Here is a 25,261-nt window from a genome sequence, read left to right as displayed (position 1 = left end):
ATATATATACACACGACTATGTTTTTAGAATAAGTTAATTTGAATTTAATAAGAAACATTGAGACAAACATTAGCAAATTCTCACTTAAATAAAAGGGCATGAAAAAAGAAGATTGATAAAATAATTTACATTTAAACAACCGTTATTACTTAAAATTACATAAAAGTAAACGTAAGTATTATTGCAAATATATAAGTAAATAAAATTTCAAGTGTATATATTTATATATATATATATAATGAACATAAGAAAATAAATTTTATAAGTACTTGCCACGTAAAATACATAAATTTTTCAAACAAAAAACACTCTCATGCATGAATTGAAGTAGCAAGAGCCATAAAATAATATTTGAATATGACATCATTATTTACTTGTACTATATATGTACCTATCAAAAGTTAAATAAAAAAGTAACCATATGTCAACAAATAAATTATAAATTGTATAACTATGATTTAATGACACTGTAATTGTAAAACCTACATGGATTATTTTCAATCAACATAGTAAAGCATATGATGACTTTGGACACCCACACACTAAGTTTAATGTAAGCTCACGGACTCTCCAAGCTTTACCATAATTAACATCAACTTCATGTTTCTTTATGACATCTTTGTTGCTAAAGATTGAACTTTCTTTTATATGGAAGTCTACAACACATGAACCTGAATTTACTAAGACAATGACATTAGATGTGCAATTAAATTTGAATCTAAAATAGGAAAATTTGATGAACAAGATGGGACATGATCGACGGCAACAAAAATAAGGAACAACAACCACAACACATCTTTGTCTTCAATAATAATAATGACAGTAGGATTTCTGACCATCATGATACAATGTAATTCAAGAAATTAAATATTTAGAAGAGGGAAAAGGATTAGATGAATTTGTGGGCAATTGATAGAAATATGTTTTGTTGAAAGGGTACAAAACAAAAGTGTTGCTATACATATAGATTTCTCTTCCGCTAAATATGTTTTGTTGAAAGGGTACAAAACAAAAGTGTTGCTATACATATAGATTTCTCTTCCGCTATTCGTTTCACATATGGCTTGTTATTGTGAAATAACTAAATGGTATGTGTTCTTAGTATTATTGCTAAATTCTCACTATGAGTAGTATATATACCATATAAGAAAGCACGAGCTATGTTTGATCCCAAAGAGAAGACGTATATGTTTGACAAAAAAGAGGCGTTTGTTCCAATATTTTGCCAGACTATTCTTTTCCTATTTTTTAGGAATCTTGATATATCATTTAAGATTCTTGGTGTATCTTAAGGAACAAATAACATCTAGAAGATTTTATGTATTTAAATCGTAATATATATATACGGGTTCATCTTTCTCTACAAGGGTGTTCGAAAACAAAAAGAAAAAACAAGTGAGCTGTTCACTTTAAGAATCCGACCACACCATATTTATGTGGATGGTCCAAAGGTATGAAGATATATATATATATATATATATATAAAAGGATTATTAATGAAGATATAGAAATTGAGGAGTCAAATTCAAGAGGAGTCTGAATCAATGTTCGAAGAGATTCATCATCACCATCAGAGGAGCCTGTTCTTCTTTTTTTAAGTTGTAAAGATAACATAATTATTGTAGCTTTCATGTTTAAGTACAATCTCATTAATCTTAATAATAAACCTTATATGAGGAAAGAAGCTTATCGAATGTAGGTCGTATTTGTCAAACTGATTTATCAAAGTTTTTATGTGTAATTTGTTGTTGCTCCACTCTAGCTATTTTTGTAGCGTTTAACTTTGGATATAGCTAAAGGTAATATCAACACAAGTTCAATTCCACGAATCAAAATTCTCCAGAAATCTCATATGAAAATGTAGCGATATATTTTTAAGTATTTGAAAATAACCCTCAATTTGGTTCATTTTTATTTTTTATTTTTTATTTTTTTGGTGTGGAAGATTGAAATTTGATGGAAGTATAATTGTTAGACAAAATTTGAAGAATTGAAAAGATTGTACACTAGAGTTGATTCTTTCATTAATTTTTGTATACTCTAATCTGTTAAGATAGAGTAAGATCCTCTGATATTAATATTAATTTGATGTCGACTAATATTGATGAGAATATATTTATATTGTGAATAAAAAAAAGCAAATAAAATTGATTAATGTTTGTATTACAATTGAATGGTGTGAACAAACAAAAAGAGAAGAAAGAGCCAAAATTTAGAAGCCTAAGATGGTTAGACGGCCCCCATTTTTGTTTTTTCTTTAAAAAAAAGAAATAGGAAAAATTTCACATTTTGTTTGAAGAAAAAAGAAGATGAAAAAAAGGAAAGAAATCGGTAAATGAAATATGATGTTTGAAAATTAGAATACGTTACCTCAAAGAGAGAGAAACAAAAGTGCATACGTGACACGTGTACCATTTCTACACTATAACAAAAGTCGTACTTTAGGAAATGGACAAAATAACGGAAGAGCGATGTGTAACATTTCCCAAATAAACTGCCCTTTTTTATTCTTTTCACCCAACCTGTGCTTCTCAACATTCATTACTACTCCATACCTCTAATATTCAACTTCCACTCCCACAAATAACAATATCTTACCCTACATTTAGTTTCATTTTAATCATATTTCACATCATTTTTTAATTCTAAATCTTAATCACTTACATTCAATTCTCATCATATAATTATTTGGAAAAATTTCTCATAAATCCTAACGTACTAACTAATCAATACAACTATACAAGTTGTACCTGTATCAACCAATAAATGGAAGTAGTAGAAATTTTGTACCTTTATTCAAAATTTCCAAAAAAATAAAAAAAAAACTTAAATCTATTAATGACTTCGAAGTTCGAACAGCCTGCAAAACAACAACTCAGCTTTCCAGTTTGCATGCATGAAATGAAAGGTGTTCGAAGCAGATCATTTTTAAATTTTCAAAACCTTTTTGGATTATAGTTCTAACATTAATAACAAACTATATTTGCATTTTTTATATTTATTATATATATATGTGAATTCCTTCTCTGATTACTTGGCGAATGACTTAGAGAGAAATTAATAAAATTAAACACGCCGTAATGGCATCGGAGAATTCCAGCGTTGGCAGTTTCCGACCAGACGCCGCCGCTGAAGAAGATTCTCTCCGATGGGCTGCTCTTCAAAGGCTTCCTACTTATCAAAGGGCTCGTAAAGCCCTTCTGCATGGTGTTGCAGGTCAACTCATCTCATTATTATTTTTATTTCAATTCTTATATACATACATATATATTTAAGTATATAAATTTTGTTTGTGAAACTGGCAGGGGATTTGAAGGAAATTGATCTTCAAAAGCTTAATGTTAAGGAAACCAAAGAACTTTTAAACAGAGTGGTCAAAAATGCTGAAAGTAATGAGGAGTTTCTTCACAAACTCAAGAGCCGAATCGACAGGTTTCAAGTTCCCTCTTTCATTTTTCTCTTTGTTTTTTATTAATTACTCTTCCAACTCTTAGTTTCGTAACTATTTACATTCTTCCTTATTGCTTCTTAAAATCAAGTTTATTTTTTATTAGGTAAAAGAGTTGAATGGTTGGCCAAGTTTAAGTTATTAAAAATTACCATTTTTTAAAGTTGTAGAAACTTTGCTTGATTTTCATAAATATCAGTAAAAAGTAAATAAGAAAGATGTAAAATGTGTTTATACCTTTAAATTAAAAAGCAAATGATTATTATGTATCTCGTTTATAATTGATTGAAATAATAATATATGTTTTTGGACAGAGTATCCCTTGGTTTACCAACAATTGAAGTGCGATTCCAGAATCTTAACGTCGATGCTGAAGCATACTTGGGGACATCAGCTTCCCCCACAATCTTTAGATATTTTCTAGACCTCGCACGGGTAATTGATTGTCACCTCTAACATTCTTTTTATATTTATAAATCCTATTGTGAAGAGGCAAGAGTTACCAATTGTTTTCTCTTACCTTTTTTGTTGAATACGATCCATTATTTGGATTGTTGTTGGAACTGAAAATTTCTTGGAGCCAAAATATACGATATCATGTTATTGCAGAGATAGAAATAGTGCAAAGGAACCAATGTGTATGGAAATCTATTTTATCGAAATACTTTAAGTTTATAATCAACCAAAGTAAGTATTATTGTTTATCAAGTTTTTTCTCTAGAGTGTTTTTTTTTTTTTTTTGGTTAAGAAAACCATTTGGACTCTATTTTCATAGAGATAACTGTTTAAAGTTATTGAAGTAAAGTTTGATAACATAATTTAGTTTTTGTAACAATTTATTTACCTCCTAAACTTGTGAAAACTTTTATCAGCATGAATTAATCAAAACTATGATCTATGCATGTACATGCATAAGAAACTCCATTATACTTGCCAAAGTGAGCATTACTAAGACGTATATTCCTTTTCATGAGTTTGACGGTTCAAATCTCCCACATCCTCACTTGTCGTACTCACAAGAAGAAACACAACATCTTGATAAATATTTTCACGACAAAGACTAAATTGCCACAAAATTTAAACTATACAAACTAAATCGTTACTTTAATGAAAGTAGAGGATCAAATGTGCTTTGACCTTGATCTTTTTATAATCTCTCAGTTGTATAATCATTTTGTTGACATCCCATAGAGTGCAGCAAATTTCATTCATTTATATTCAAGCCAAAAGCAGCAATTCTCAATCCTTTCTGATGTCAGTGGAATTATCAAACCAGGAAGGTGAGGTAATCGCTATCCATGTACCTTTTATTATATTTTTCCTTCTTGTCTTAACACAATTCCCAAAATTTTCAAGTTCATAACTAACTAAAACATGATTTTCCCTTTCAAATTCTCTGCAGATTGACCTTACTTCTTGGACCTCCAGGTTCTGGCAAGACAACTTTCCTAAAAGCCTTATCTGGGAAACTCGAATCAAATCTACAGGTTTATATTGCTTCAAACTCGAAAAACTTGATCCATTTTATCAATGAATTAAGTCATGAAAATTTATAGTTGATTCTTTTTTTATGATAGTTTTCTGGGACAGTAACTTATAATGGCCATGAAATGAAGGAATTTGTTCCTCAAAGAACTGCTGCTTATATCAGTCAGTATGACATTCATGTTCCTCTGTTGACAGTAAGGGAAACCTTAGCATTCTCAGCAAGATGTCAAGGAGTTGGCACTGGCTATGGTTTGACTTTTGAAACCCATTTTCAAGATTTCCTATTTGAAACATTCTTTGGAAAGTTAGTATTCGTTTCTGAAACCGGTTTCATCAATGATTTAGATATGCTTACGGAGCTTTTGAGGAGGGAAAAGCAGCATAATATCAAGCCAGATCCTTATATTGATGCATTAATGAAGGTAAAATGAATGAATGTTATCCAAATGCAGTTGAATAGTACTTGAAAACATAATTATATGATATTGTTTATACAGGCATCAGTAATGAAAGGACAGAAGGAAGATATTGTTACAGAGTATATACTCAAGGTATTTTGTGAAATCCCATTTGTAATTGTAATAACTACTATTTAGTGTAACAAAAGAAAAATTCCCCTTAATTTCTAACATTTTGCCCTTCAGATATTGGGATTGGATATTTGTGCTGATACCATTGTAGGAAATGAGATGTTAAGAGGTATTTCAGGAGGACAAAAAAAGAGAGTGACCACAGGTAGAGATGAATGGTTCATTGAGATTTGAAATATAATATGATCTCAGCTGAATTTTTAAAACTCTGTGTTTCAAAGGAGAGATGCTGGTTGGTCCCGTCAATGCGCTGTTCATGGACAATATATCTACTGGTCTTGATAGTTCAACTACATTCCAAATTGTGAACTGTATTCGTCAATCCATTCACATTTTTAATAAGACCGCAGTGATCTCTCTTCTCCAACCTCCACCGGAGACTTTCGAGCTATTTGATGATATCATTCTTTTGTCAGAAGGTCATATTGTGTACCAAGGTCCACGGGAACATGTTCTCGAGTTTTTTGAATCCATGGGTTTCAAATGTCCTGAAAGGAAGGGTGTCGCTGATTACCTGCAGGAAGTGAGTCTGCCTCGTTTACTCACTAACATATAGAACAAAGCTTATTGACATCTGTTGGAATGCCTTGAATCTGTTGTTTGATGCTTTGAACGACTAAGCACGGGGCTTAGAGGCATTCTTATTTTTATTGGTGCCTCTTAATCGGTTTCTTGATAATTTCTTTCTAATTAAAAACTATTCTCTTGTTCTAACCATGGACGTAATTAACACACTGTTAGTGAACTGCGTAAATCTCTTTTTCGATACTCAACTGTTTGTGTTTTTTTTTTTTTTTGTTTATCTTTGCTTGTCAAATTCATAACAGCTAATGACATGAGAATCTGAAATCTGTTGTTTAGGTTACGTCAAGAAAGGATCAAAGACAATACTGGAGGAATCATGATATGGAGTATCATTATATTTCAGCCGAAGAGTTTGTGGAGGCTTTCAAGTCATTTCGAATAGGTGTGGCAATAGAGCATGAGCTTGCTATCCCATTTCAAAAGTCCAGGAGCCACCCAGCAGCTTTAACAAAAACTAAATATGGAGCTACCAAGAAAGAACTAATGAAGGCATGCCTAGCAAGGGAAGTTACTTTAATGAAGAGGAGTGCATCTCTCCATATTTTCAAGATTATTCAAGTTAGTTCTGAAATATCATTTTTACTTTTTTTCAACCTACATCTAAAATTTCAAAGTGTGACATGAAATTCATTTTTTCAGCTTGAAATGTCTGCTATAGTTGTAGCATTAGTGTTTGCTCAAGCCAGAAAGCAGCATGATAATATTCAAGATGGACTAGTCAAATTGGGAGCTATCTATTTTGGACTCAACTCATTAACGTTTACCGGATTTTTTGAACTGCCATTAACAATTGACAAACTCCCTATATTTTACAAGCAAAGAGACTTCCTTTTCTACCCATCATGGGCATTTTCATTGCCATCCTCTATCCTTGGAATTCCTGTGTCTTTTATTGAAGTAGCTCTTTGGGTTGCCACAACATATTATGCTATAGGATTTGAACCTAGCTTCACAAGGTCATGAGCAAATCCTACATTCCTATATTTCTCAGCGTTATTATTGCCTTGGAATCTTAAATTAAACCCTTTGTTGATTCTCTCTTTACAGGGTGCTTAAACAATTTTTTGTTTACACATTGAGTGGACAAATGTCATATGCTCTATTCAGATGCATTGCAGCAGTGGCCAGAGATCATGTTGTTGCAAATACAGGAGGATGCCTTGGTGTATTATGGCTTCTGATATTTGGTGGATTCGTTTTATCACATAGTATGATTTAATTTAGAAAGTGAAATGATCAGATTACTTGATGCAGCCTTTAGTCAAAATAACCAATACTTGAATTCTTTTACTTAGATAATATGCAGAAGTGGTTGTCTTGGGGATACTGGACCTCGCCACTGATGTATGCGCAAACGGCACTGTCGATCAATGAATTTCTTGGTGATAATTGGAATCGTGTAAGTATCATGTCAAAACTGGAAGTGTTTTTTGTTGCTCCCTCTACTTTACTGTGTTGATATTACTTGTAAAAACATATATTGTGGAGGATTCTAAATGTGGAGATCAAATTTAGGCTCTTAATGGATCAACCGAGTCTCTGGGGGTTTCGGTCCTGAAATCACGTGGGCTTTTTGTTAATCCGTACTGGTATTGGGTATGTCTTGTTGCATTGGTAGGATTCATAATCCTTTTCAATGTAATTTCTGCAGTGGCTCTGGCATTTTTTAATGGTAAAATTCTCCATTCATCCAAATAATTTTCATTCTACATATATCATTTTAGTTGAATTGATTCAGTGAACTATTTTTGTTTGATCTTTGCAGAATATGGGAAATCACAAACAGTTATCCCTCACAAAAAGACTGAGAAGGAACAGTCTGACATGGTCGGCGAGGAAAAGGGTCACTTATTCAAGGACAATAAATCAAGCTCAATCGGGAGTAAAACTGATAGCATGTCTATAAGTAAGTCAAATTTGGCTACTGTGATTCTGTTGGCTAAAATTTTATCTTTTCTAATGTGCTTACTAGATCTCATCCATAGATTCTGAGGTCAATAGACATACCAATCAAAAGATGCTTCTTCCATTCACACCACTCTGCCTAACGTTTGAGAACGTCAAATACTCAGTAGATATGCCAAAGGTAATTATGGTGTTGTAAATTACCATGCTCTATCACTTCTTATTTACTTCATGGCATTAAGATCCATTGTTGTGGAATTTCAGGCAATGAAAGTTCAAGGTGAATCTTCGGGTCGATTGGAACTTCTGAAGGGAGTTAGTGGAGCTTTCAGGCCTGGAATTCTAACAGCTCTAATGGGTGTTAGTGGTGCTGGAAAAACGACGCTCTTGGACGTGTTGGCAGGAAGAAAAAACAGTGGTTACATTGAAGGAAGTATCAGAATATCAGGCTTTCCCAAAAAACAGGAAACTTTTGCTCGAGTTTCTGGCTACTGTGAACAAAATGACATTCATTCACCTTACGTTACCGTGTATGAGTCCCTCGTATATTCAGCATGGCTTAGATTGCCTTCAGAAGTTGACTCAAAGACTTTAGAGGTTTGTGAATCTGATTATTCGATTCCAAATGATAGTAAAACCTTTCTCTGAACTCTTCTTTAGATCTTAACTTCCAAAATTTAACCATTGCAGCTTTTTGTTGAAGAAATCATGGAGCTGATTGAATTAACACCATTAAGAGATTCATTGGTTGGATTTCCAAATGTGAACGGATTATCCATCGAGCAAAGAAAAAGGTTAACCATTGCTGTTGAGCTTGTTGCTAACCCTTCAATAATATTCCTAGATGAGCCAACCTCAGGTCTAGATGCTCGAGCAGCTGCCATCGTAATGAGAACAGTGAGAAATACAGTTGATACAGGAAGAACAGTAGTATGCACAATTCACCAGCCAAGCATCGACATATTTGAATCATTTGATGAGGTATCCACTAACACTAACACAATACAACAAACTTCTTGATTACGTCCAATGCTCAAATGAATTTAACATATCTCCAATTTTAAACCACAGCTCATTTTATTGACAAGAGGAGGTGAAGAAATATATGTGGGTCCTTTGGGGGCACAGTCTTGTCTCTTAATCAAGTATTTTGAGGTAGGTCGAAACCATCAATTGTAACTTTCTTTTCCTCGTATAAAATATAAAATGGAGTGTTTTTATCTCTTTTTCTCTGTGGCGTTGAAGGAAATCCATGGAGTTGATAGCATAAGGGATGGATATAATCCAGCAGCATGGGTTTTGGATATGACAACAAGAACACAAGAAGATATTCTAGGCATAAAATTTGCTCAAATATACAAGAAATCTGATCTTTTTAGGTGAGAAAATTAATCCATTCAAGCTGTTATGAACTATGTTATTTTTAACTGCTCTAAATGATAATCTCTTGCCAATATTAATGCAGAAGAAATGAAGCTTTGATTAAAGAGTTGGGTGAACCTCATCCAGATTCTCAAGATCTTCATTTTCCATCAAAGTACCCACATTCCTACTTGACTCAGTTCAAAGCCTGCCTATGGAAACAGCACAAATCATATTCCCGTAACACTGCATACACTGCTGTCCGGCTGGTGTTTAGTGCTTCAATGGGACTTATGTTTGGAGCTGTTTTTATGGGGCTTGGCAGCAAGAGGTACATTAGACAAAACCATGGATACATTGACTAATTAGATTTGTAGATATAAATCTTATGATCTTTATAACTCAGGAGCACAAAGCAAGATATTTTCAATAGCATTGGTGCTATGTACATTGCAATTAACTTCATGGGATCACAAGGTGCTCTTACGGTACAACCTGTGATCATAACGGAGCGAACCGTTTACTACCGTGAGCGGGCTGCTGGAATGTATTCTGCTTTGCCTCATTCTTTTGCTCAGGTATATTTCCTTCAATTGCAGTATTGATAAATGTGGAAATACCAGCATCTTATTTCAAGTAAAGCTGAACTTAGCATTTCTTTCATGGAGAGTCCATTGATCGACAAATTAAGCATGAACACTTTAGTTTGACTAGCGTGTCCATGTCCAACATATGTTAGACATGTATCAAACACTTGTTAATACAACAAATAGAATACTTGTTGAGTAGACTAAAAAGTACTCAAAAGATACATATACGATGATAATAATAAATTTTGAATATGAACTACATCAAACTAATTTTTGAACCATATAAATGCATCAATCCATTTACCTTGAATTTTCTTCTAGTATAGAAATGTATATTTTATTAAATGTGTCCTTGTCGTGTCGTGTCCTATATTTATTAAATATAGATGATGTGTCATACTGTCTGAAGTGTACCGTATCTGTATTTATGCTTCGTAGGACAAATATCAACATAACATCGATCTCTGAACTAAAATTTAATCCAAACAAGATGGGTTCATGTAACGTATGTTTCCTACAATGTCAGGTTGCAATCGAAATCCCATACACCTTGCTTCAGGTATCACTTTATGCACTTATAGTGTATGCAATGATGGGATATCAATGGACAGCGACCAAGTTCTTCCTCAATTTCTTCTTCATGTACATCACGATTCTTTACTTTATATACTATGGTATGATGGTGATATCAGTGAGTCCTAACCAAGCAACTGCCACTATACTCTCTGGCCTCTTTTACTCCTTCTGGAACCTTTTCACCGGTTTCGTCATCCCCCGAACGGTAAGTTGCTCGTACCATTATTTTGTTTCATGATTCCCAGTTGCTAAGTTTCAATTGATGACGATACCTTGGTGTTTTGAATGCAGAGAATTTCTGTATGGTTGAGATGGTATTCTTGGATTTGCCCAGTTTCATGGAGTTTGTATGGATTGGTGACTGCCCAATTTGCTGATATAAAAACTAAAGTTGAGACAGGGGAGACAGTGGGTGAATTTATCAACCAATATTACGGGTTTAGATATCAGTACTTGTGGATGGTTTCAGTTGCTCTTTTAGGCTTCACGTTGCTCTTCATTTTGGTGTTTGTTTACTCAGCCAAGTTCTTGAACTTTCAAAGAAGATGATAAACACACCTATGAGCTTCTCATTACATTATATGAGAGTGACAAGATTGATTATTTTTTTCTATTTGAATTTTCAAACTACTTCAATCTTGTCTAGTCACCTTATTACAATTTGACTTATAGTTATATTAGTATGTTTTTTTGTTTAGTAGTTTAATGTGAGAGGGAGATTGAATAATTTGTAAGTCATGATAACTATCTATAATATATTTTCATATAGTCATTTTTATTATTATTTTGTTATATCATAAAAATGTAGTCTCTCTTTTATACTTTATAAATTATATATGTATATATAATGCTTTAACCTCCCCCAGTTTAAAATTCATTAGACACAAGACTTAATATATTTAAATCGATGTCTAAGAGATCCATTAAATTTATGTAATTTTTGAATTTGTGATTTGGAAACAAAGTTGAAAGTTGAGCACAGACATTTTTTGAAAAGTTAAAAAAACAAAAAACACAAGCTTCAAACTTTACAAAAGTAACCCTTCCTTTTAAGTAAAAATTATCTTCTTAGTCCCCAAATTATAATTTTAGGCAATGTTAAAAAATATTCATCAAAGCTTTTCATCTAAACACATAGCAATCTTTTACCTTTCTTTAGGGACATCATATCATTGATTTTTCTATTTGGGTTTTATCAGTAGAATATTGGCCAGCAAGAAGAAAAAAAATTATTATTCTGATTGTGTAAGATTTGACAAAAATGATGTGAGAATAACCTTATTACAATGGATGCACTGGGATGAGCCATTAGAACAATTTGCCAAAAAATGGTACGGGTGAAAGGTTGATTTTTTTTTGTTAGTTTTTTCTCGTTCAACCGTAGCCATGTTTGGTTCATCAAACTTCAAAATATACTCTTTTAGTTGATCAGTTTTAAATAATAGGTTTAAAACATATTAATTATTATTAAGAAGAGTAATAATTAAAAAGAATTGATTAATTGTCAAAAATGAACTTAGTAGTTCACATAACCTTCTTTTTTAGAGATTTAAATATATTTGATCTTTGTGAAATTCGGGAGAATTAGACTATCTTATCCAAGCGAGTTATTGGAGGAAAGGTAAGATGTTTTTGCATGTATCCCAAAATGTCTGCACCTTCCTTTTCTATGGGAAGAAAGAGAGGAGCGTGCATAGCCTCTTCTGTAATGTCCCAATGTACTGGTTTGGAAATCCTAATTATACTTGAGTTTAATGTTTCAAATTATTTCCATTACAAAGAGATGCAGCGTTTGGATGTAAAAAAGTAACATATCCCAAATTATAAGATTTCATAAATGAAGGAATAGTCTGTATATATCCGTATGGCGTATAAGCATTCGTTTTTGTGTTGGATGAAACGCTTATCCGTTTGTCTTTTTTAAAAAAGTAATATAGAGTTGAGGCAGTTAGTGGGTTACCCAATCTGTTGATATTTTGCTTTGTAAAATCTCTCAGCCCGCCAAAGTGAACACACTGAATCCCCTCTTAGTCTCTCTGCCCTTGCTTCATCTTCCCTTTCTTCTCCTCCATGTATGGCTGCTCTTCCTTTTCCCCTTCCCACTAATCCCATCTATTCCCTCTACACTCCCAGAAAACCCCACTACTCACCCACCCATTTCGCCAGCTTCAGCCAAATTGCTTCAAATGTTCAAATCTCTTATAAATCTTATCTCAACCACATATCTTCTCTCTGCAAACAAGGCCATCTTCTAGAAGCCCTGGACTTGGTTACTGATCTGGAATTGGAAGACATCACTATTGGACCTGATGTTTACGGTGAACTTCTTCAGGGTTGCGTTTACGAGAGAGCTCTTTCGTTGGGTCAGCAAATCCACGGTCGAATTCTCAAGAATGGTGAGTCCATTGCAAAGAATGAGTATATCGAGACCAAATTAGTAATCTTCTATTCGAAATGTGACGAGTCAGAAATTGCCAACCGTTTGTTTGGCAAGCTGCAGGTACAGAATGAGTTTTCTTGGGCTGCTATTATGGGATTGAAAAGTAGAATGGGGTTTAATCAAGAAGCTTTGATGGGTTTTCGTGAGATGCACGAATACGGGCTACTTCTTGATAATTTTGTTATTCCAATTGCTTTCAAGGCTTCTGGTGCTCTGCGGTGGATTGGGTTTGGGAAATCCGTTCACGCTTATGTAGTTAAGATGGGTCTAGGTGGGTGTATCTATGTTGCTACTAGTCTTCTGGACATGTATGGCAAATGTGGGTTATGTGAAGAAGCAAAGAAGGTGTTTGATAAAATTCTCGAGAAGAATATAGTAGCTTGGAATTCAATGATTGTTAATTTTACACAGAATGGACTGAATGCAGAAGCAGTTGAGACATTTTACGAAATGAGGGTGGAAGGTGTTGCACCTACTCAAGTGACTCTGTCAAGTTTTCTTTCAGCTTCAGCTAACTTAAGTGTGATCGATGAGGGTAAGCAGGGGCATGCCTTAGCAGTGTTATCTGGACTGGAATTGACTAACATTTTGGGTAGTTCGCTTATAAATTTTTATTCCAAGGTTGGTTTGGTTGAGGATGCTGAGCTGGTTTTCAGTGAAATGTTGGAGAAAGATACAGTGACATGGAATTTGCTGGTTTCTGGTTACGTGCATAACGGGCTGGTTGATCGGGCACTTGACTTATGTCACGTAATGCAATCAGAAAACTTGAGGTTTGATTCTGTAACTCTTGCTTCAATAATGGCTGCGGCTGCTGACTCTAGAAATTTGAAACTAGGGAAGGAAGGGCATTCCTTTTGTGTTAGAAACAACCTTGAATCTGATGTCGCTGTTGCAAGTAGTATTATAGATATGTATGCCAAATGTGAAAAATTGGAATGTGCAAGACGAGTTTTTGATGCAACAGCGAAGAGAGACCTTATAATGTGGAATACTTTGTTAGCTGCCTATGCTGAGCAGGGTCATAGTGGTGAAACATTAAAATTGTTCTATCAGATGCAGCTAGAAGGTCTGCCACCAAATGTGATATCCTGGAACTCTGTGATTTTAGGTCTTTTGAATAAAGGCAAAGTTGACCAGGCTAAAGACACGTTCATGGAGATGCAGTCTCTTGGTATCTGTCCTAATTTAATTACTTGGACTACTCTCATTTGTGGACTCGCTCAGAATGGTCTTGGTGATGAAGCATTCCTGACATTTCAGTCAATGGAAGAAGCTGGCATTAAACCCAACAGTTTGAGTATTAGCTCGCTACTTTCAGCTTGCTCAACTATGGCATCTCTACCTCATGGAAGAGCAATTCATTGTTACATCACAAGACATGAACTTTCAGTATCAACACCGGTCTTATGCTCCTTAGTGAACATGTACGCTAAATGTGGTAGTATAAATCAAGCAAAGAGGGTGTTTGATATGATATTGAAGAAGGAATTACCCGTCTATAATGCAATGATCTCTGGCTATGCATTACATGGTCAAGCAGTGGAAGCTCTTTCACTCTTTAGACGTCTAAAAGAGGAATGTATAAAACCAGATGAAATAACCTTTACTAGTATACTTTCTGCATGCGGTCATGCTGGACTTGTAAGAGAAGGGTTAGAGCTTTTCATAGATATGGTTTCTAACCATAAAATAGTAGCACAAGCAGAGCATTATGGTTGTCTCGTTAGTATTCTTTCTAGGAGTCATAACTTAGATGAAGCTTTAAGAATTATTTTAGGCATGCCTTTTGAGCCTGATGCATTCATATTTGGATCCCTACTTGCTGCATGTAGAGAACATCCTGACTTTGAACTCAAAGAACGTTTATTTGAACGCTTGTTGAAATTAGAGCCAGATAATTCAGGAAACTATGTGGCACTATCAAATGCATATGCTGCTACTGGAATGTGGGATGAAGCATCGAAAGTGAGGGGTCTGATGAAAGAAAGGAGCCTAAGTAAGATTCCTGGACATAGCTTGATTCAGATTGGAAACAAAACACATGTGTTTTTTGCTGGAGATAAATCACATTCCAGAACAAAAGAAATTTACATGATGTTGGCACTCCTCAGAGTGGAAATGCAATTCACGAGGTGTATATCTGTGATCAGTTGAGCTGCTATCTTCCATTTCCGTTCTTGAGAATGAGAAAGTCATATCTGTTCTGGTTGATGCAGGTGTTTTTTGCTTTAGACAAATAGAGAAAATAGTGATGGTTTAAACGATTGTAGACCTCGCTGGACTTGGAACAGCTGCAAAATATCATTTTCCATAACTTACAGCAACCCTTTGACGACCTGTGCATGGCTTGGAAAATATACTCTGAACACTGAATTATCTGAAAAATAGAGTAGTGGTTTTTGAACTGTTATTCCTTTTGGACGGCTAGAAATGCTCTACCTAGTTTAGGAGTCGGCACTCCTCCTGTTGAGTGATTTGAAACCGTTTGATTTGTTTTCACCTGTGACAGAAAGAGAAATCTAGGAACAAATACACCAATTCCAATATGAGCCCCTCATTGAATAAACTTGAGTTGATTAGCAACTATGGAGTTCAAAACATCGTGATGCGATGCTCAAGAAACTCATTTGTCATTGTCTATAGTGACAACCAATGCAGAGAAGCAGTGGTGTACAGTTGTGATGAAATATGTAAATGAGTTGTACGACGTCAAACTCAGGTTCTTGGTCTCTTTTGTAAAGCCTGTAGATGATTTGCTTCTTTTACTGTATATCATTCAAATCCTCTTCCAATTGAATAGTCCACTAGAAGCACAACTTTGCTTGATCTCTACTATAATTATACCCAAGCATTCGAGATGGAATGGCCATAACATACTTTCTGCAGTCGCTTCTATTTGGTTCGAGATCCTCAAGATCTACACATTGAAATATTCAAATAAACAGTTAGCTCTAGTCTAAAATGCTTATACATTTTACTGTTGAATTGATGGGGACAGCTGACTTTCATACACCATGTTCAATATTGAATTCTTTTCTTTTCATATAAAACAGCCAAAGATAAAGCAGCCCACCGAAATTGATTGTATGGTATTTGAGAAGTGAGACTTACAGGACCAAATTTCAGTTCCCCAATTGTCATCATACCATACCCTGCCAGATTAACAGGAGCTGGTACTAAGAAATTATCTCAGTACAAAAACATCACCAAATATTCTTGCTTCTGTCAGGTAACAGGTTAGTACCTGTGAACATCTGTTATTGTTTCTCATTTTCTTGTTACCTGTTCAACGTTTCCAAATCAATTTACTACACTCAAGTTTTGGTATCATTCAGTGCAAGACACGTTTACAATCTCAAATGGCATTTTCTTTTTCCTTCTTTCTCCCTCCTCGTTTTCTGTAAATGGAGATTTAGAAATCTTTATCATTATCATAAACACAGAGATGCTCTTTAGCTTTGTTGTAATTCTAGTTTTTTTTTTTTACTTTAATTGTTGACATAAAACTTAAGATGTGGTCCTTGAACATGTGTTTGTTTACCTGTTTTGGATTGATATCATTAAAACATGCACTCATCCAAGTCTTATATTGAAGCATCCTATGCTGTAATGAGCAAGGACCAAATAAAACTTTACCCTTTTCTTTTCTTTTCTTTTTCTTTTCTTTTGGGTGATTCGTACTATCCAAGGAAAGTGAAATGATGAAGGAAATGACTTCTTTTTACATTTTGTTCAGTGGGGATCAATGAGTTATTATTATTATCCAGACCTTTTGTTTTTGTTTGACAGCAGAGACTGGAAGACCGTGCTACTTTAGAGAAAGACATTCCTTGGTTTCGTCGGTATGTCTCTCCTTCTCTTTCTTCTGTATCTTTCTTAATATTGCTTTGCTTTCGTACAATTAGTAATAAAATAACTCTGTAGTATTCTTTTATCCTTGCTACTTCCACATGGGCATTGATTTCATTGCATAAAGCTAAAGTGGCTGTCATTGATGGAGGCACAATCTTTAACTTTATGGTCTATACCTTTTTCTTTTTGAAAGAATGCTCTAAACTCTCTTAATTACACTTTGTAGAAGTTGAATAGCCATTCAACTATTTGCTGTTAATTGAAAATCATATGATGAAAAATAATAAATGGTTGTTCTATAATTCTTTGGGCTAAGTCATTCGTTTTATTTGGAATTTTACAATTGTAAAGTGTGGGATCAAACCGGCTACTTTGAGAATGGTATTATGTGTTTTTATGCACTAATTTATTCTGGGATTGATTATTGTGCTGATTATAGTTGATGAATTTTTTGAGTTAACTTGAATAAAAATAGATAAAGATTAAAAAAAAAAGTGTATTAGGAAAAGGCAAAAGTATCCAATTGGGCATATGGAGGGAAAGGGTGTTTTAAGAGACATCATTAAGGCTGTGCATGGATTCCATAAAAAAAAAATATTATAAGTTCAATCAAATCTCCAACAACTGGTTGGTGGTTGTCTTTTAGCTTTATTTCTTTAGTGTTATCCATGGAGTGCATCTATTTTATAGTAATCGACTTCAAAATTACACAAAGTCAGATTCATTATAGTTCCAAAACACTTGAAACTGCCTTCAACTATATATATTACAAGTCTAGAAGCTTCGAAGTCTTCTTCAACTAACTAGCTTGTAGTAAATTTGGCTTCCAACCCCCTTTAGATCCATTATCAAGTTCTACTCACGTTTATTTTTCCATATCATTTTTATTGAATTATAAAGTTCACATCAACAAAACTGATGGATCCACCATTGATTACATGAAAGAAACTCAATTTAAGAAAATAAAGAATAAACAGTTTTCATATGACAAATTGTAGTTGGACAATTGAGCGAATTAAAAGATGAATGTACGGTCTAGTTTGCTTTGAGTTTTCTAGTCTCATCTAATTGTTTTATAACTTTCTCCCTTAATTTTCTTTATATTTTCATGAAAGCAGCAATTTAGTTCCTAATTTTATTTTATAAGAAACATTTTTTTAATCTTGTAACAATTTATTATAACTATTTAGTCCCTCTATTTTAATTTTTTAAAAAAATTAGTCCTTTAACTTGAATAATTCATCACAATTAAATATCATTTTATTATTTTATGACGTAGACTTTATAACTTAAAAAATATTGAGCATCTAATTAGCTTATTAGTCTATTTATACAATGAATCTCATTAAAACTCAACACTAATTTTACAATAGATTAAATTGACATAAATTTTCAGATATGATGACTAAGTTGCTCAAGAATTAAATTGTTATAGAATTAAAAACACGAGGGCAAAATTGTTACAAATCAAAGTTCAGAAACTAATAAAGGTGTGTTCAGTTCAACTTTCGAATGTAAGGAATAAACGTGATTCTTAATACACATGAAAAATGATAACAAATAGCACAATTTAAAAAATAGATTATAAATACAGCACAAGAATAAACATTTGCAAAAATAGAAATTATTGACCGGTCATAAATAACATTTTTAAAAAATATTAACCATGCTTTTAAGTAACTACCAATCGTAGAAACGATAACTTATGGTTGCTATCAACGAGAGCAAGTTGTGATGATAAGTATGAATAATAAGAAAAAGTTGGAAGAAGTGATATAAGTTATAAATAATTGTAATGGGAGATGAGGTTTTGAGTGTTGGAGCGATTTTGGTGTTATAGAGGTAATTATTTGATGTTTGTCCTAGATAAGCAATAATTTTTGGTTGAATTATTTGAATGTAGTAAACGTTTAGGGAAGGGAGAGAGTGAAATAATTGGGAATGGGTATGGCGTATGGGAAAGATGTTTGGAAAAAGAAAAAGAAAGTAAAGAGTTGAATATAATTGATGAAAGGGGTGCGGTTGTTCTGACATCATCCAGGATTTACTTAAAACACAAATCTCAGATGAATTGGTGACTGACAAGTCACAAACACCAAAGACCAAAGGAAAATGAGCGTTTTGACCAAAATTTTCACACTTAAATTGTTTGAGTAAGTAAGGACGAAATGCCTCGTTTGTTACGAACTCCACGGGCCACAGCTCTACACATAGTACGACAACTTCCCAACTCATCCTTAAGAATCCACACCTCACCGCCTTTTCATTGGATACACACTTCTACACTACCAAGATATTTCCTTCAATTTGTGGTCTCCTCTCTCTAAATCACTTCTCATTTCCTTTTCTTTTCCAATACTTTCTCTCTCTTTTTTTTTTCTTTATCTTAACCATTATTTATTATCCACTCAAATATCATAAGTCACTATTTTATAAAAAAAGAATATCCACATGCCCTCCTCCATTCATATGTTTTTATTACTTATTTTGTGTTTTTGAATTAATATTTTAGGTTTTCATAACACGCTAAATTACAATAATTTTCTTGTTTTAGGAAAGAGAAAGGAGGAACTATGGATTTCATATTTATGCTAAGGCTAATTTATATTCAAGTAGACGAAACAAATTAAGCTTAAATATGTTCTTCAAATCTTCTCTACTTGGTCTTGATTTGATTAGCAGATGTTTTATTTTGTTTTGTTTTGCAAAAATATTTAATTGGTAAAAGGAGTCTAACAAATTCTAATTTTTCTTTTTTTTTTTTGTAAAAGAAAACGTAATTGAGATATTGAAAGTTTCCTATCCTAGTATACTAGTAGCTTAGGTTAGCTAAAATAATAAAAGTATATGGTATTTGTTTGAAAAATAATGATACTTTTGGCAGTGCTTATGATACAAAAGTTGTTGGTGGTTCAACCAACATCATGTTTAATTAATTAATTAATTAATTAATTTATAATAATAATAATAATAATAAAGGGTAACTTTGTGCAATTAAAAACTATGGAAAGTACTTGGTAACACAATTATAGAGGAAATTGGGTAATATTATAAAGTTAAAGACAAGGATGGTTAAAAAGAGAAAAATTGGAGAAATGAATGGGATTTTTGATGAATAAGATGCCAAATACAATTTTTTGATCTCAAAAGAAAAAGAAAAAGAAAAGAAAAAGAAAAAGAAAAATGTGAGAATCAATCATATAATGGTCAATTTCAATATGACCATTGTACCCTTCCACTTCACTCACCCAAATTAAGAATTCCAAATCTTCCTTCCTCCCTCCCTCCCTCCCAGCTGTCAAATAAAGTCCTTCTCCCCATAAAAATAAAATAAAATTAAAAATATTCAAATGGAACTTACTTCAAACTACAAAACTACCCTTTTCAGAACATCGCCAACGCCAGTGACCATCCAACCATTTCGGCCGCCCACTTTCACCGCTTATTTACCAACTGTGCAAACTAATCTACGGCTTTCAATAAACAACGTAAAAACAGTTTCTACGGTGGTCCGCCAACTCCGGGTGGGGTGGTGCTCGACTCTTGGGGCGGCGTCTGACCGTCTGATCCTTTTGATGGGTCATCGGACGACTGCCGTAGCCCGTCGTCGGTTTCCACCCGGTTCAATTCCTCAATCATTCGAACCACCTCCTGCATCGACGGCCGCTGGTCCGGCACCGTGGCGACGCAAGCCATCGCAATTTGTAAAAGTTGAACCATCTCTTCTTCGATATTGTGGTACCTCATTAACTCCACATCAAAAACCTCTGCCGTCCATTCCTCTCGGACCACTGACTGGACCCACCGAGGGAGATCAATCCCTTCTTCACCCAACGACGCTTGATTCGGTGATTTCCCGGTGAGAAGCTCCAACAGCAACACGCCAAAACTGTACACGTCGGACTTGAAAGTGACCTTTCGGGTTTCAACAACCTCCGGTGCGCGATAGCCAGCGATACGGTTGGGCGGCGTTGAGGCGCCGAAGAGAGGGTTCAAACCGAAGTCAGAGACGGCAGCGTCGTGGTTGGGGCGTAGGAGGATGTTCGATGATTTGATGTTGCCGTGGACGAGTTTTCCCGACAGATGGAGGTGAGCCAATCCTCTTGCTGCGCTTAATGCGATTTTCATCCGGTTGTCCCAATCTAGTGGCGTGCGGCCGGATCCTCTGCTTCCTGTAAGTCACCGGAAGTTCAGGTCATCACCACAATGGGGGCAATAATTTTGATCCACTGTTTTTCTTTTTCTTTTGCCCTTTCTAGTTTCTATCGCCATTTCAGTGAGACATAATTCAGAAAAGAAGGCTTTTCTTAAAAGAAACGAAAGTAAATCAGAAAATAAGGAAAACCCATCACCCATTTGCTTTTTACTTTTTTCCACATGAAATTGAGAAAAACCCCTTATTCTTGAAAGAATGAGAGTGGTAAACAGAAATGGTTGGAACAGAGCAATGTACTTGTGAATAAAGAACTCGGTAAATTCAAGCAAGTAATGAATGACAATTTGAAAATGGAAGTTAATTTAGAAATGAATTGGAAATGGGATTTTATCTTTTTAGAGATAATACCGTGAAGGGAAGAAGAAAGGCTGCCGGCGGCCATGTAATCGGAAACAAGCAATTTCTCATCTCTGGAAAAGTAGAAAGCTCTAAGAGGAACCACATTTTCATGTTTAACATTTCCCAGAGCTTCCATTTGCGTTTCGAATTCCTTCTTCGTCATCACCACATCTTTCAATCTCTTCACCACCACGGTGGTTCCTTCTTCCAGCACCGCCTTGTACGACGTTCCAACGCTTCCTTTACCTAAAACCTCTGCCGAAGCCCTCAACAAGTCCTCCAAATCAAAGCTGTAAACCCCACCTTCAAAGAACACTAACCTATTTTTCTCCGTCTCAACTGATCCGCCGGTGATGTCGTCTTTCGACGACGATGTACCTGCCTCAGCTGGAACAGATCGAGCAGCAACCACCGTACTCGGAGGCTTCGCCGGCTGCCTCCGCTCGCGCTTCCGGAGACAAAACAGAAGTAAAAACAGTAATATAAACGCAACGAAAGCAGCGCCAACCACAATTCCGACAATGGCAGCGATGGAGAGCTTTTTAGACTTCTTCTCGACGGGAAATTGTGGCGGCTTCACGGCTGACGTTGGCGAAGGAGCAGGGGAAGGAAAAAACGGGCTGCATGACGGCAGTGGACCACCACAGAGCGCTAAATTTCCGGCAAAAGACGAAGCATTAAATTTCGAAAGGGTTTCTGGAATGGATCCATTGAGCTTATTATTCGATACATTGAATCCCGTTAAACTAGTCGCAGCCGCAGGAATACTCGGCAGAGAACCTGAAAACCCATTATTCTCTAAGAAAAGCCCACTCAAATGCGTCAAATTATTCTCCGAAAATGGAATCGGACCAGAGAAATTATTGGACGAAAGATCAAGTCGAGTCAGCCGAGTCAACTGAGTCACACTCGCCGGAAAATTCCCAGAAAGCTCATTGTCCTGCAGATAAAGACTCCGAAGAAATCCCAAATTAGAAAAATCCGCCGGCAACTCCCCAGAGATTCTATTCGATCGGAGACTAAGAACTCGAAGGCGATTCAACCGGCCGATAGTATTCGCCGGAATCGGACCAACAAGCCCCACACCAGGCAACCGGAGAGAAAAAACAAAGGACCGAGTCGCATCACAGGAAACTCCAACCCAATTACAGGCAGTGTCAGAAGCATTCCATTGAAGGCGACTCTCATGAGGGGTTTTGTTCAAAAAATCAAGAAGAGCAGCCTTGTCGGCGGTGGGCTCAGATTGAACAGAACGAAGAAGAAGAAGAAGAAGCAGGAGAAATGAAATTAGGGAAAATGGGAGCTGGGTTGTAAAGTAAAACACTGCAGCCATTAGAAAAGGGTTGGAAGTAGACAAATGAAGGATGAGGAGAAGAAAAAACAACGATGGGGAGATTGTTTTCTTTTGTCTTCTATATGTGACTGGCTCTGGTTCTGAGGGGAGGTTGTTGACGGTGAGGTGAGACAAAACCAGGATTCCGGCGATGACCCATTTAAGAAAAATGGAGAAAACAATGGAGATAGAAAGTGAAAATTGAGAGTGAGAGTAAGGAAAGAGGAAGGGAGAAGGAGTAAATCGAGACGAAAAAAGAGGAAAAGCTGGATCCTAACCAAAAGCAGGCCACTGCAGGCTTCAAGGATGTTATTACATATGCATTTATCTTATCGATAAGAATTTTAATTTAATTCTAATTTTGAATATTCAACTCTCAATATATCTTTGGTTTCAGTTTTTCATTTGTTTTTAGAAAAGGTCAATTTATATTCTTAAACCTATCAACCTCTGAACTCTCAAATTTTTCTAAAAAACAACATATCATACACTTTTATTACCTTTGATATGGGTGAAACTTATAACCAATAATTCATCCACTTATATGTGTAATTAGATTTTTTTTTCGAGATAATGTATGAATAACTTTTAAATATAATACAAAGAGTTTAAATTAATTAGTTTATTTTACATAAATTTTAAATGAAATTTTGAAGTTTAGATTTATAGTTTCAAAATAAAATTTAGGGATATAAATAGTTGTTTACCTGAGTTTATTGAAACTTCATGTTGAAGTCACACATGTTCGAAAAATGAATGCTTTTGTCATTTCCCTCTATTTTGGCTTTTACGAAATTCACAAGGTTGCTTCATGTTGGTGTGAATATATATTCAAACCAAACAAATTAAAGGTAAATATTAGGTGAGCCAATATATAGTTTTGACTTGTGAGGACAAAAGAAAAAAAAGAAGGTTTATTTACTAAAACAAAGGTGGAGTGAATTTGAAGGTTCTTGTAACAAAATGATATGAAGAAATAAAGTTTGACTAATAGTTGTGACTACAAAATTCAATTCCACATGCTTACATACACATTTCAAAGTTTGATGTTATAAATTAAATTCCAGTTGCCATAAATTTTGCACCAAGAAACCAAATTAGTATGAAAGAGGGTAAGATATAAGAGAAAGAAGTAGATAAAAAAGAAGAGTATAAGCATGAGGTAAGTTGAATTAGAATGGTTTGAAGTTAAATAAATGTTATAAATATAGGATGATAAGTGGATGGAATGAAATGAGAAAAATTAGATGATAGATATTTGTGGGTGTGTGATATAAGTGAAGTGAAGTGAAGTGAAGTGGTGGGATAGGGGCCATGATAATTAAGGGGAGAACCCACATGGGCATTCTCCAAAGTCATTTGTTTGTAAGTAAACTCAAACTGGACGCGCCTCATGGGTCCCTCTCCCCCCCACCCCATACGCACAAACCAAAACAAAGCAAACACTTCTCCTCACTCTCTTTTACTTTCTTTTACTTTTCTATTTTGTTACTTCCCCTTAATTAATTATTAAACCTCCTCCATAGTGTAACTTCCACATTTCTTTCTTTCTTTCCTTTTTTTTCACGTGTAAGGACGGAGAATAAAAAATTTGTTTATGAGATTAATTGAAGTTGGTACACATTGCTAATACAAATGTTAATAACTGCACAAACATCAAAAGGAGCAATAACGATAGAAAGAGAATAATACAGTCACGTTCGTATTTCATACGGAGTTTTTGGTCCGAGTGAAAAATAATCATATATTAAATTCAAGATAGTTCATAGGTACAAAATTTATCAACAATAACGATTATTTAGATTTTTTTTAGAGTAGAACTATTATGGAAATTCCTCCTCAATTGACAACTCCTTGACTATACACTTCAACACACAGAACAAATTTCATTTAAGTGTGATCCTTCTGAATTTACTCGTTAGTTAGTTTCCTCTAACTCTAGCTTATGTGATTTCTACTCTCTAATGTAGTTGATATCTTATGACCTGTGATACGACTCCACAATAAAAACTTTAAGATACTTCTCACTAAAACACTCACCAGCGCTAGCGATCCACCTGAAAGCACCACTCACAACATGGCATAACCTTTGATAAAAAAAAAACCACTAAGCAACAAAGAACAAGAGGTCATATATAAGATAACACGCAAGTTGTAATTGCAGGAGAAATTTAGTGAAATAGCCAAAACACCAAATGAACGTAAGAGATTGAATTGTTATTGAATCAATACATAATTAAAAAATGTATAGTGTAAAACCTAAAAACTAATTATAAAAGATATCTTTAGCTTATATATATATATATATATATATATATATATATATATATATATATATATATATATATATATATATATATATGTGCACAAGAGATTCTTAAATCCAAATCTACCAATAATAATGGAATGACCACATTGGACAAATAAATCTTAGCTAGAGAATATAAAAGACGTATATAACAACATAAGTTCACGAATACACAACTATATAACTACAAAATTATATAAGCAAAAGAGAAAATTAGTGGGCAAC

General features: G+C 34.5%; 3 protein-coding genes across 4 annotated transcripts; 2 read left to right on the top strand and 1 right to left on the bottom strand.

The window, feature by feature from the left end:
- Positions 1-3,062: 3,062 nt before the first annotated feature.
- On the top strand, positions 3,063-11,337 carry LOC101211700 (ABC transporter G family member 38). The gene is made up of 25 exons (XM_011650188.2): positions 3,063-3,217; positions 3,307-3,433; positions 3,764-3,884; positions 4,641-4,729; positions 4,852-4,936; positions 5,027-5,186; positions 5,283-5,359; positions 5,435-5,488; positions 5,582-5,672; positions 5,749-6,050; positions 6,389-6,670; positions 6,752-7,068; positions 7,160-7,320; positions 7,408-7,511; positions 7,628-7,784; positions 7,878-8,018; positions 8,098-8,198; positions 8,282-8,614; positions 8,708-8,998; positions 9,089-9,172; positions 9,263-9,396; positions 9,483-9,710; positions 9,786-9,957; positions 10,496-10,750; positions 10,837-11,337. The coding sequence occupies exons 1-25, from the start codon at positions 3,082-3,084 to the stop codon at positions 11,092-11,094; spliced, it is 4,260 nt and encodes a 1,419-aa protein (XP_011648490.1). The 5' UTR covers positions 3,063-3,081; the 3' UTR covers positions 11,095-11,337.
- Positions 11,338-12,355: 1,018 nt separating this feature from the next.
- On the top strand, positions 12,356-17,219 carry LOC101209721 (pentatricopeptide repeat-containing protein At5g55740, chloroplastic). 2 transcript variants are annotated; one of them, XM_011658275.2, is made up of 2 exons: positions 12,356-16,224; positions 16,781-17,219. In XM_011658275.2, the coding sequence occupies exon 1, from the start codon at positions 12,620-12,622 to the stop codon at positions 15,140-15,142; it is 2,523 nt and encodes an 840-aa protein (XP_011656577.1). In that variant the 5' UTR covers positions 12,356-12,619; the 3' UTR covers positions 15,143-16,224; positions 16,781-17,219. The 2 variants fall into 2 exon arrangements, with proteins under 2 accessions (XP_011656577.1, XP_011656582.1); XM_011658280.2 differs by having other exon boundaries at positions 16,778-17,219.
- A 2,693-nt stretch (positions 17,220-19,912) lies between these two features.
- On the bottom strand, positions 19,913-23,136 carry LOC101209965 (probable inactive receptor kinase At2g26730). Its single transcript, XM_004149806.3, has 2 exons — positions 21,405-23,136; positions 19,913-21,012 (listed from the first exon to the last, which is right to left on the bottom strand). Exons 1-2 carry the CDS (start codon positions 22,726-22,728, stop codon positions 20,342-20,344), a joined length of 1,995 nt encoding a protein of 664 aa, XP_004149854.1. The 5' UTR covers positions 22,729-23,136; the 3' UTR covers positions 19,913-20,341.
- Positions 23,137-25,261: the final 2,125 nt, after the last annotated feature.

This window comes from Cucumis sativus, chromosome 1 (assembly GCF_000004075.3).
Source record: "Cucumis sativus cultivar 9930 chromosome 1, Cucumber_9930_V3, whole genome shotgun sequence".
Taxonomy (NCBI): Eukaryota; Viridiplantae; Streptophyta; class Magnoliopsida; order Cucurbitales; family Cucurbitaceae; genus Cucumis; species Cucumis sativus.
The sequence above is the reverse complement of the archived record's forward strand: the minus strand, read 5'-3'. Positions and strand labels throughout refer to the sequence as shown.

Bases quoted from the DNA above. Each gene is read 5' to 3' on its own strand.
- LOC101209721 (XM_011658275.2), top strand. From the start codon at position 12,620: ATGGCTGCTCTTCCTTTTCCCCTTCCCACTAATCCCATCTATTCCCTC.
- LOC101209965 (XM_004149806.3), bottom strand. From the start codon at position 22,728: ATGGCTGCAGTGTTTTACTTTACAACCCAGCTCCCATTTTCCCTAATT. The intron at 21,013-21,404 runs GTATTATCTCTA...GGTGACTTACAG, and splicing joins CCTTTCTTCTTCCCTTCACG to GAAGCAGAGGATCCGGCCGC.
- LOC101211700 (XM_011650188.2), top strand. From the start codon at position 3,082: ATGGCATCGGAGAATTCCAGCGTTGGCAGTTTCCGACCAGACGCCGCC. The intron at 5,489-5,581 runs GTATTTTGTGAA...TTTGCCCTTCAG, and splicing joins TTACAGAGTATATACTCAAG to ATATTGGGATTGGATATTTG. The intron at 7,785-7,877 runs GTAAAATTCTCC...TGATCTTTGCAG, and splicing joins GGCTCTGGCATTTTTTAATG to AATATGGGAAATCACAAACA.